We start from the raw sequence: 12,596 nt of genomic DNA on the forward strand, positions 1-12,596 counted from the left end.
AAACACCACTTTGCCTTACTCAGAGACAAACTATACTCACTTACAGTATACTTGTTCACAGTAGCTGTTATTTCCTATACTGTTTTTCAGTTCTACAGAGTAAATTATATATTTTCAGCTAGCATTAAGTTTACACAAGTAGGCCTGCCTTACTGAAACAATTTATATGAATATACCCACAAATTGCTGTATTTCTCCTTAAGTCGCACCTTCACTTTTTTTCACCCAAATTTATTTATACCAAAATATGTGGACACAAAAATTCTACTTCTGTGCATGTATAAGAAGTATGAAGTACATTCAGACAGTACAGGCAGAACAGCAGATGCAAACTTAGATCGTCTGATGCTATCTTAAACATTTGGTGTAGGCTTTTATTTTTGGTGAATATTGATTTCTTCAAAATCCATTCTTAATATGATTTTAACTAGTATTCCAACAGAAAAGACATTTCATTAAACAATCTACTGATACAAAATCCAATTTAAAAATGTTTACCATTTCATAATGTACACTTCCAATAACTTTGGCTTTGCTATCCAAACAGCCAGCAGGACATTCATATCTAAGAAAATAAAATACAACTTGGTCTTAAATCCTGGGATTACAAAAAGGGAAAATGTTCCAGCTCACATACAAATACAGCTTTTTATAATAATCTCAGAATGACAACTGTAAAATTTACCATACCTATTGCAAGTTGTTCCTTTGCACTGATCTCTTAGCCTTACTTCACATGAAACAATCTGAGCTAAAACAAGCAAAAAGCAATTTCACTGCAATGAATTTGATACTACAGAATTAAAATTTGTTGACCACTTGCAAATCAGGTAAATTCCTTACACATTTGCTGTGTGCTTATTACTTCATTTTTCTCACTGTCATCACTGCCTGTGGAGCCTGAAGGTGAATGAGTTCTTGGCCGGCTTTGCGCCGCTGCATCCTGGGCTTTGGATCGCTGCCGTTCAATCTCATTGGTTTCCTCTTCTGGTTCATGGGGAGAATAAGGCCTTTCTGAGTCCTCTGTTTCAGAAAACAGGCAAAAAATAATCTCTCAGGCAAAAAAATTCAGTGTTTGTGGAATGTAAATCCCTTACCATGTTTTGGTAACCTGGCTTTGTTCTTACAAAATGGTGGATGAATACAAGCAAGAAAGCAAGGAAAACTTTCCGCTGTTTCATAAGCTGAAGACCTCAAGCTTAATAATACATCTCAAGTATCTTTCTGATGCTGAGAAAAGGTAGAATTTTTCTAGCACAGGCAGGCAGCACAACTGAGGTATTAAAGTGCTCTTAACACTCCTGTTTTAGCATCTTGTTTATGCCATCCAAAACCCAATAGAACAAAGGTAATATTTCTCTTGCACATGGGAGAGGTTTTAGCAAGTTCATAGATAACTTGTAATTAAAGATGACAATTTCATAAAAACATACACCTGAAAATGAGGCCCTTCTATTCACACATAATGAAAATAATTTTGAAATACTTATCACTGAATATACATTTCTTATTTAAGCAAGAACCATAAGGAAGGTATTTGGGCACGCTGGTGAAGCATTTATGGTCAATATGAATAGATGAATAACTTTCAAAAGTTACTAACAAAAATAATTACTTGTACACAGAGTAAACCAAAAAGAAATAGCAGCTTCATAATATGCTGTGTTTCAATGCTATAAAATATGAACAGGATTATGAAAATTGTAAGAAGATAATAATCACCCTAGCTGACATTTTGTTTAATTACTAATGTCTTCATTTTGTTCTTGATTTTTCTTATGGCAATGCACGTGGCAATGTCACTGAGAGAACATGTTTCCCTATAAACAAATCACTGCATAGACTTCCACTATAATTACAGAGAGGCATACAAATAGCACACAGCGACAGTATACATCTTTGTGTACTAAAAGCCCTCAATCAGCACTTAAATCAGCAGGAGTTCAATACACTCCACTCCCTCTGGTGAGGCTCGGCCTCATGTATCATAAGTACGTGACCTCATTCATCATAGTAAAGTAGGCCCCTACCAGGTCTTTGGGCACATGCATAATATATTCTATTCCACTATGTTAAAGCATAATGAGGAAAGAAAGCAAAAGAAAGGTTACATTTCTCTGTCCACTTATAGTTATACTGTTGAAATAGTACGCACCTCTGTAACAAAGATTTTCTCTGCAACCTCCTCCAAAACTAGGGGGACATGCGGAACAAGGGCGGCCAGGTTTATAAGGAGCATGACCCCACCAGTTACCCCTTTAAACCAAAAAAAAAAAAAAAAAAAACAAACACCCTAGTAAAATATGCCTTAATAAATGAACATTTTAACATTAAACAGCATTTAATATATGGACAAATAAATGATGAAAACCAGCAAACACTTAGACCATAACATTGTTTTGATATACCAAATGCAAAGGAAGTAATTGAAAAGTTCATGAAGAAAGTACTGCCGTAAGCTGCTGTAAGATCTTTTTAGATTGGCATAGCACCGCTAGACTAAATTCCTCAGTTACATGAGAACAGGCTCCACGCTCCTAAATGGAATATTCTATAAATTTGATCTTAACCATTGGCTTCATGTTACACATTCCTTAAAGTCACAATGGGGAGATACACTAATTTTTCAGACAAATATCACACTACAACAAAGATCTCTGATGTTGTATGCTAAAACACAGACCAGAAAACTGAAGCTCTAGAAAATCACAAGAGTATTTGTGCAAGCCTAAGACTGCCTTGGGAACAATGCTCTACTTTGTAATAGTACAAAAAATAGAAAACCCAGACTGATTTCCTTTCAGATTATTGCCTGGATTATTATAAAGTATCTTGCCCACTCAAGATATTATTGGATTTCAGCCTACTTACTTAGGAGAATAATTGCATACAAGATAGACTGCTTTTGGCCAAATCTGTCCCCAGATGTTCATATTATGACACAAATTAATTGCACAACCGATTCTGCTACTTGTAGCCCAAACAACCTATGGAAAAGGAAAGAGAAAGGCATGTGAAAACCAAAGTTGATTTAACTAATCAAAACTGTCTCTGAACTTCAATGTATAAAACTCAAATCACAAAAGTGATGTTATATTCCTCTCTGTTATAAATGGGTTGAAGTGACCTAATTACAACTGTCAAAAGGCCATTCGGTTATATCCTTATTCGAAAGAAAAGCTCTAGCTTGATACAAAAGATATGGCTTTCATTTTATATAAATGGTCTAAGCATGTATTTGGAAGTGTAGCAAAATATTTACAAAACATGATCTGAAGAACTGAATCTTGGAATTACAATTAATAAGATATTCCTGAGTTAGAAGTTAGGTTCCTGCGCCCTGGAGTTCTCAGCACAACCTAAGGACCCAGAGGGGTTTAGATTGGTTAGACTGAGAGAATAGATATTCGTCAGCAACGAAAGGAGGTAACGTAAACAATAAAACTATTCATAAAAAAACTCATACACCAAAAAGACTCAAGTCATGGATTTTAAATGAATATGCTTTCACGTCATTGCAATCTAAAGTGGCTGTGCTCCTTTATTCATCTGTTGAAACCATTTTCGTTGCAGATCTCAAAATAATATGAATGACAAAGGCTGGAATGTTCAAATTAGACAAATATGACAGGTGCTAAACTTGTATTAATTCAAGATAAGCCAACTATGTAGTTCCAAAAGGATTTTAGAGTTGAAAGAAATAGGTACTGTGAAGAATTAGTACCACAAAGACCTAAATATAGGTATTGTAGATCTCGCATGTAATGGATAAGTGTCATTATAGGTATTTTTACAGAAATGGTAAATAAGAATATGGAGGTAATTCTGTCTTAAAATTGTGCTAGTAAACAAGCAAAAAAATGTTTAAAAAGTAATAATTTTGAAGTTTTCTAATATTATATTGAATATTATATGTGGATTTTAGTATAATCTGAGGATCACGTATTTCCCACTCACTGAAAACATGACTGGTTCCCCGCTGGAAAAATTCAGGCTAAATATACAGATTTCAGAAGTACCAAATAAACTAGTTCTTATGCAATTTCAAAATCTTGCTGAAGTTAAAGCAACATGTTAAAAACTGTTGTTTGATCTGAGGAATTCACCTAAGAAAAACTTTTTTTTTTAAAATGTGCTGTTTCTTCAGCATATTACAGAAAGGACTACCAGCATACCAGCACAGAGACTGGATTACACAAAGTGCACTGAGCAGTAACACTCAGTACTGGGTTTTGTGAGCTTTTTCCTTAATCCTGTTAAGGAAGTGATTTGTATGACAGCCCTACTCTATGTCACCAATACCCTATGCTTGTAACTATGGAGTCTAATAACAACAAGCCCCTTTTGTGCTTTAGGGCTATGGTATATACTGCAAGATTAATAAGTTCTACATGTCATACAGCAAAGTAACTGGAGGTCTTGACCACTCTTTTCCATAGCCGACAAAAAACAAACCCACCTACATACCTGTGTGTAATGTGTACAAACAGGACCAGAGCATTTGTAAGGACAATATGGGTTGCATTCATGAGGATAGGGATATGTGAAATCTCTCACTTCATCATACCATGCTTGGACATGAAATGTTGGAGGTCTGTACCTATGAAAGCCAGTAGCAGTCTATTAGATCATTCAAAAGTTGTAGCTTCTATCATTCTACTTTAAAGAAATTTTGTTAGACTTAATAAAACAAACATACAGTATAAAACAGTATAAAACAGTATCTTAAACTACCTTCCCCAGTGTGCCCCCAAATTCTGCCCAATTGATGGAAGAAGGCTTGCAGGCCCATGCTCCCATAGACAGGTTTCAGCCCACGACTCTGCAGATCTCTCCAGTTCTGTGTCCCATGTCTGAAATTTGAAAGAAAAGAAAGGGACATCTTCTTCAAAATACTTGGTTGGTATCTCTTATTTAAAAAAAAAAAAAAAAAAAAAAAAAAAGAGAGGATTGTCCATTTTTAAAGCTTCTGTTACCAGGGCAGACAACTGAAGAAAAAAATGGGACTTGACAATTGTATGCCCCATTTGTGTTACATAAGGAAAAAAAAAAAGTTTTCACCAAGAGAAAAAAAAAAGTTTTAATTCCTGCACAGCATTCTCTTTAAAAGCATGTGCAGCCATGTTGCAGTGACTAAAAGACAAATATGAAACTGAAAGGCTTAGTTCAACTTTCCAAGCTAAATTAAGTGCATTTTCTGTCTTGTGAGATTTCTATTTAGTAATAGGCACTTTTCTTAGCCAAAAGGGTATTATCCAACACACTTTCAACATAAGGCTTTATTTCATCTAAGCCAATAGTTTATTTGAAATGAAAGAGCTTTTCTCTCCCTTTTCTATAATCAGCTTTTGTTGAAATAATACACAGTACAAACACAAAATATGAAAACTAGAGTAAGGTTGTCATTCATGGGTTTTATGGCTAGGCTGGCAAAAAAGGAAGCATTCACATTGGTAAGAGGCATGCTTAGGACAAATTAATGAAAAAGATTATAAATTATTGTTTATCACAATTGTTTATGGTTGTTTTTTATTCTTTAAGGGACATGGAAGAATAGGCTTGCAGCTGAAAGGCAAACGCAAGTTTCTTTCTTTCAAAAGCATACTAAAACGTACTCTTCTTGAAAGAAATTACACCATACTCTGTATACATAGTTTTTACTGCAGTAAGCTGGGGTTTGCTCAAAGTGGTCCTTCTTGTGCCGTTGCTTGACTTTTAAAATCTCCTGGTAGTTGCAGTGGTAGTTTCCAGATATCTGACTCTCTGATACCAATGCTCAGGTTAGGAAACCGAATATTTCCAGGAAGGAAACGCATTTCTTCATGGAAGCTCAATTATTTCATCATAAGTTCAAACTAAGCTTCTTAGAGTGAGACTGTGTTATCTAAATAACAGTAATTCAGTATTTCCAAATGCAAATTCCCATGCAGACACTGGACATCATGGAGATCACTACAAATTTTTGGCACAAATTAAAGGTAAAAAACTCCTTAACACAGCCAAAGAAAACAGAAATATAACAGACAAATTCCATGTGCTAGAATGTATTTTTCTATTGATTTTGACATTCAGTTTTCACCTTATTAATCATATTACTCATTAAAAACAAATATGTCCTTGGTTCTTAGTTCTCTTATTCAGAAGTCTCTAATGCATTGAATTCCATTTTGTCTGTTATTATTAATATTATCAGCAAATAAGAGATGTACAGGGTACATTTCGACTCCCAAAATGCAACATTTATTTTGACAGAATTACTCTAATGGTATAATAATGACAGAATAAAGCTTTTAACCCAAATATGGATACAAAACCCACTGATTTTAGGAAACAGTAGGAATTTTCTATTCACCCTCCTGGGCCTGTATTTCAATGTCATAAGCCATAACATTCTTTAATCTTCATAAGAAAATATTCTACTCTTAAATAAGAAAGTTTTATATGACAGGCTGTACAAATCTTTTCCTCTTCCCTTTCCTTGTCACACCGTCATAAATAGTTCTTCCTATTGTACCCATTGTAAAAAACAAAGATTAACACACTTCTTCCACATAGGTATTTTTTTCTTATAAATTGTGGTACAATTGCTTCATCATTCTACAACGGAATCACAAGACTATAACATTTTAAAACAAATGCCACAATATATAGTCTTGTAAAGCATCCCTCTACATTTTCAACTCTGAAAACAGCAGTCACGATTAAAGGAATTGTACTGTTGTTGTGGGTTTTTTTCCTCCATGCAAGTTTCAAAATATTTTATGCAGCTATTTTAACTGAAATAGTGATTTTTTTGGAAGATCAGAGCCAGGTAGTCAAGAGTAGCTGCTTGAATCATTTCCTCAAGCTTGTGAAGTAGTTATCTTTAACAAAAATTTCTTTTAGAGACTGATTATAGCTATGCATGACAGAGCCATCCAGACTTCTGCAAGAATAGCCTTTTGATGAAAAAGTTAAATTCATTGCTAATGCTCCTGACAGATGAACACCCACACTGCAAGGTATTGTTGAGATTGGATACCATCTTCAAAAAAGTTCTGTCTTTTTTAACTGTTTCTCTGCCTTCATCCAAGTATAAAATATTCTCTTCACTCCTCCCTGCTTGCCTAGCCAGATACAGGCACACTTCTAGGCCACAACCTTAGAATCATAGAATCATTAAGGTAGGAAAAGACCCTTAAGATCATCGAGTCCAACTGTTAACCTAGCACTGCCAAGTCCATCACTATACCATGTCCTCGAGCACCACATCTATCCGTTCTTTAAATACCTCTAGAGATGGAGACTCAACCACTTCCCTGGGTAGCCTGTTCCAATGCTTGACCACCCTTTCGGTGAAGAAGTTTTTCCTGATATCCAACCTAAACTTCCCCTGGCACAGCTTGAGGCCGTTTCCTCTCGTCCTATCACTCATTACTAGGGAGAAGAGACCGACCCCCACCTCACTACAACCTCCTTTCAGGTAGTTGTAGAGAGCAATAAGGTCTCCCCTCAGCCTCGTCTTCTCCAGGCTGAACAACCCCAGTTCCCTCAGCTGCTCCTCAGACTTGTGCTCTAGACCCTTCAGCAACTTCGTGGCCCTCCTCTGGACATGCTCCAGCACCTCAATGTCCTTCTTGTAGTGAGGGGCCCAAAACTGAACACAGTACTCGAGGTGCAGCCTCACCAGTGCTAAGTACAGGGGCACTATCACCTCCCTGGTCCTGCTGGCCACACTATTCCTGATACAGGCCAGGATGCCATTGGCCCTCTTGGCCACCTGAGCACACTGCTGGCTCATGTTCAGGCGGCTGTCAACCAACACCCCCAGGGCCTTTTCTGCCAGGCAGCTCTCCAGCCACTCCTCCCCAAGCCTGCAGCGTTGCATGGGGCTGTTGTGACCCAAGTGCAGGACTCAGCACTGAGCCTTATTGAATCTCATACAATTGCCCTCAGCACAACGTTCCAGCCTGTCCAGGTCCCTCTGTAGGGCCTTCCTACCCTCCAGCAGATCGACACTTCCACCCAGCTTGGTGTCATCTGCAAACTTACTGAGGGTGCACTCGATCCCCTCATCCAGATCATCAATGAAGATATTGAACAGGACCAGCCCCAGTACTGAGCCCTGGGGAACACCACTCATGACCGGCTGCCAACTGGGCTCGGCCGTCCAGCCAGTTTTTAACCCAGCGTAGACTGCACCCATCCAAGCCGTGCGCAGCCAGCTTCTCCAGGAGAATGCTGTGGGAGACAGTGTCAAAGGCCTTACTGAAGTCCAAGTAGACAACATCCACAGCCTTCCCCTCACCCACTAAGCGGGTCACCTTGTCATAGAAGGAGACAAGGTTAGTGAAGCAGGATCTCCCTTTCATAAACCCATGCTGGCTGGGCCTGATCCCTCAGTTGTCGTGCACTTGCTGCATAATGGCACTCAAGATGATTTGTTCCATGCAGCCAAGAAATAATCTTCATGGCTGAGCAGACGGGATGCAGCGAAGCTCTTTGCAGGAAGCATAGCACAGGAGACAATATCAGTAATGAGGAGCTTGGGGTGCTTGGATATTTCGCTCATTGCACAGTCATTCCTGACTCCAGAAAAGGTTGGTATATGAGCTAGAGAGCCATCTCCACTCTCCCCAAGAATGGGTTTATGTGTGTGAGATTATCTGAGAGAGGAATCTGCACAATTAATGAAGGGCAAGGGGTCATAGCTTAAGGCTCATGATGAGGTAATCACCTTATTTCTTTTTATGTTAGAGTTTAAATCCGTCCCATTGGTACTTTCCAGGGGTTTTATTTACTACTGTTTATGGTGAAGTGAGCCTCATCATAGCGCACTCTCCTTGAAGCAGCTTCATTTATGATTCTGCTCTGGAGTCCTCTAAGACAGTGATAACATCAGCCTTCCTTGGTCACTGCCCTTCCATGTCAACCATAATGGCAGGTCTAATGACAGAAACTCCACAGAGGCATCAGTTCATGACACATGTAAGAGGGACGGAAGGGAATGAAGTAACAGGGGAGTTAGAACTGAGCTAATCACAATTTTTGGCAGTTTTCATTGAAAACAAATAATTAGAAGATTAAAAACAAATTTTGTTTCAATTGAAATTTTTCAATTTTCCTTTCTGTAATCAAAAATTAAAAAGTATTCTAACTAGCATTAACAAGCTAGACAATTGTTTATTAGTGTGTCAAAGAAATAAGAAATCTTTAAAATGTACTAAAAGTCATTATTTAGCCTAATGAGATGCACTGTTTTAATTAGCATGGTAAATTTTTTATATAAAAAATATGTTTGCATCATTTATTCAGTTATCAACTGTTCTCTAAGAACAATTAGCAATCTAATCTTTATAACACTGGATAAAGAATATGATTTTTAAAACTTGAGTAATTCTTATTTCAGTACCTTTGTCAAATGTCTGTGATACTGTCTCATGGGAACTGTCTCATAAATCAGAATTTAAATACAAGCATAAAAAGACAGGTATCTTTTTATCAAAAATACACTATAAAATTTCACAGCATACATTTCATACACTCATTAATTTTGATTTAAGCTTAATCACTAAAATATTGATTAAAAGTAGTGAATAAAAAGTTTTATGATAAAAATAATGAGAAATCTAACAATAAATAGTTGCTGCTGTGTAAGGACTGAATTAATTGCCTAACCCAAATGCACAGTAGACTGATCAATCAACAGATAATCCCAACTTCAAAGTGTCATGAGATATCTGGAATGAATCAGATGTCAAAAAACCTGCATATATATTTTGGGTTTGCAGCAAATGATGCCACATGTCTTGCTTTTCTCCTCTATGCATGTACCACACAATAAAGTCACTCCAGAACAGTCAGCTGTTCAGGAAATTCTCTGTGTGTGCCGTAGAAGAAAGGACTCATTCGTTTCTCAGCCTTTAACACCTAAATCCCTTATTTCTAAAGCCATATACAAAAACTACCTGGCATGGATATCGTGCACATATAGCTAGCAGAGTTTATTGTCAGAAAACGCTGCCTATTATCTTGCCAGCCAATGTTTAGTTTGATCCAGGTTATTTTTGGATGAGAAGGAGGTCATGAAGAAATATTGACCTACAGTACAACTTAACATTGTTTCTTCTTCATCAAGACTACGTTTGAGTTCAAATGTGCTCAAATATGCAATGACTATTGTTGTTAATGGAGCCAGTTATTTCAAAGCTACTTCAGGTATCTCAGTGCCAAACTGCAGTCCACAGAACGGAGGTACATGAAGTAGATTACCAAGATATAGCTTAATTTATTTGTCATTTTAATTATTTAAGTATTGTTTTGGGGTGTGATGGGATACATCTCAAAGCCATTACATATTCAGATGTAAAAAAACCTGTGAAGTGCAAATCAGATATAGGAAACAATCTCTTTAATTGCAGTATTCATCGCCCAACTGTCTCATTTTCTCATCAAAACCACTGCTTCCCGAAGTGTCTGTAACAGCAGTTAGAATTAAAATAAAACTTCTCCTAAATTACAGCAAATCTATGAAATATTCTGGAAGAAATGACCCAATGTCCCCATTCCAAAGAATTTCCTAGAGATCCAAGTGACCTTCTTGATTGCCAGAGACTTTCAAAAGAAAATTAAAAAGGGGATAAAACACCAATAACCTCCTAAAGTCAGTAAAAAAAGGTAGAAGGGATTAGAAATCAGCTACTTGGGTCTCCAACCCCTTCCAAGACAGAAGCAATACAACACAACTCCAAATCACAATGTAGAAATGAATAAGTTTTTCTCAATCTCCAGGATCACTCTAATGATTTTTAATAAAAAAGGGGAAACTGATATCCTAATTTCTGATGCAATTCTTGAGAAGATTTTATCTTAAATTTATATCTGACTACTCCAGTGATGCAAAAATTTTACACAGGTGTTAATAACATTATGAACAGGTATGGAATTTCTCAAAACAAATTAAAAACTTGTACAAGAAATCTGACAGACTGGAATTCCATATCACAGCTGATACAGAGTAAATTAGCTTAAAGGTATTTTTAAAGGTGATTTCTACAGTTACATGTAGTTGGAACTTAAACAATTCAAAAGGTTTTCTACTGTTTTGCCAACATGGCTAATCATGGCTTCAGAGATTGGATCAAGAACAGGAAGAAGTTGTTTTGCATCGGTGATGCCACCTTCAGTTTTGTCCTTCTCTTCCAGTGGTTAAAATAGGGGGTCCACATTTCCTTCCTAAATTAATTACTCGGATTGAAGTTACATGAAGAAAAACTGAGCATGTTAATTCTAAGGACTAGAAGACTGTTAATTTTAAAGTATTTTCATACCAATCCAGCCAGATTAGCTCTAAATATAATGCATTCTATCATATTTGTTCTGTGTTTGCTCACATAGCAGGCTAAATGAAACAAACATGTAAAATAAACTATATAAGTACATAAAACCTATCTCCTTACTGGAATAGGAGTTTCATTCTTGTGCTCTTAATAGCATTCCCTTGTTTCACTTACATGATGGCAAGCTTTTAGCTTCAAACAATGAAAGCACCTCCATATATAAAGAAAGATATATGCATATGTTTTTATGTTTCTTTTCATAAAATTCAAAAGGCTGTTGTTCTCCTAGTGTTCCCTTCCTCCTTAAAGCAGTGAAGAAAAAAGATAAAGGCAGGAAAGCAAATGTGTAATGAAAGCTTTCCAAAAACACATAGACAGGTCCATTCAGAGCAAGTTACACAACGAAGAACTTCAAACAAATATCGAACTAATTAGTGCATCTTTACAATGCCAAGGTGCTTGGCATTTTCAAAAAAGCCAGAATGAAAATGGAAGAACACAAAGAGCCACAGCACCATAGGTATTTTACATCCTACCAGAAGTATTTAGTGATATTAAAATCTGGCTTCTGAAATATAAACTGACCTGACATAGTTCTGATGCTTTAAACTTAATTCAGAAAGTTCTTTCACAACATTCAGCAGCAGCAGCTGGTATTTTAGATTTAAACTAAGGACACTTCTAAAACAACTTAACTCTTTGAAACAATTGGTACAGAAAAAGTTTGAAAGAAATCTCTGCATAGCTATAGGCAAGGATCCTTTTGCTTGACGAAGGATCAATATACCCTTCAAACACAATTACTTAAAAAAAAAACAGAAGTTGTTTCGTTTCATAAAAAGGGTGACTATGGTCTTTTGAAATGTGGATGTGTGTGGCACCTGATTCCTCATCCACTAGCTCCCTTATTCATGCTCTCACGACCAGGTTTCAATGAATTTGCACTGTCAGATTTCTTTGGTAAATACATGGTACTGATGGGAGCACAAAAGTGCAACTAGGAAGCTGATTCCCAAGTCTGACAAGCTTTTTGACTAGCAATTGTTTGTTATTACATGCAAGATGATTCAGCCTGTTTATCAAGAAAAAGTATTGCTCACATCGTTGGAAAACTACATGTGGTCTACGTTTTGTATAAGGGATCATCATCAGGGTTGGCTTTCTACATTGAGATAGAAAGACAGGTAGACACCGAACATATCACTAACTGCTCAATAACACAAACATACTTGAAGCTATTCCTTTTGTTTCACAGAACTCTGTTAGACTAGCAATAAA

General features: G+C 36.7%; 1 protein-coding gene across 1 annotated transcript in view; it reads right to left on the reverse strand.

Moving 5' to 3' along the window:
- CRISPLD1 (cysteine rich secretory protein LCCL domain containing 1) overlaps positions 1–12,596 on the reverse strand; it is a 45,067-nt gene that overhangs the window by 15,749 nt on the left and 16,722 nt on the right. Inside the window, exons 3-9 of the mRNA XM_082309567.1 lie at positions 4,735–4,853; positions 4,468–4,600; positions 2,872–2,987; positions 2,156–2,256; positions 844–1,023; positions 691–751; positions 499–565 (exon numbers count right to left, since the gene is read on the reverse strand). Coding sequence (XP_082165693.1) covers positions 499–565; positions 691–751; positions 844–1,023; positions 2,156–2,256; positions 2,872–2,987; positions 4,468–4,600; positions 4,735–4,853 — 777 coding nt within the window. The remainder of the gene's footprint in view (positions 1–498; positions 566–690; positions 752–843; positions 1,024–2,155; positions 2,257–2,871; positions 2,988–4,467; positions 4,601–4,734; positions 4,854–12,596) is intronic.

This window comes from Platalea leucorodia (genome assembly GCF_965183815.1).
Source record: "Platalea leucorodia genome assembly, chromosome: 1".
NCBI classification, from domain to species: Eukaryota; Metazoa; Chordata; class Aves; order Pelecaniformes; family Threskiornithidae; genus Platalea; species Platalea leucorodia.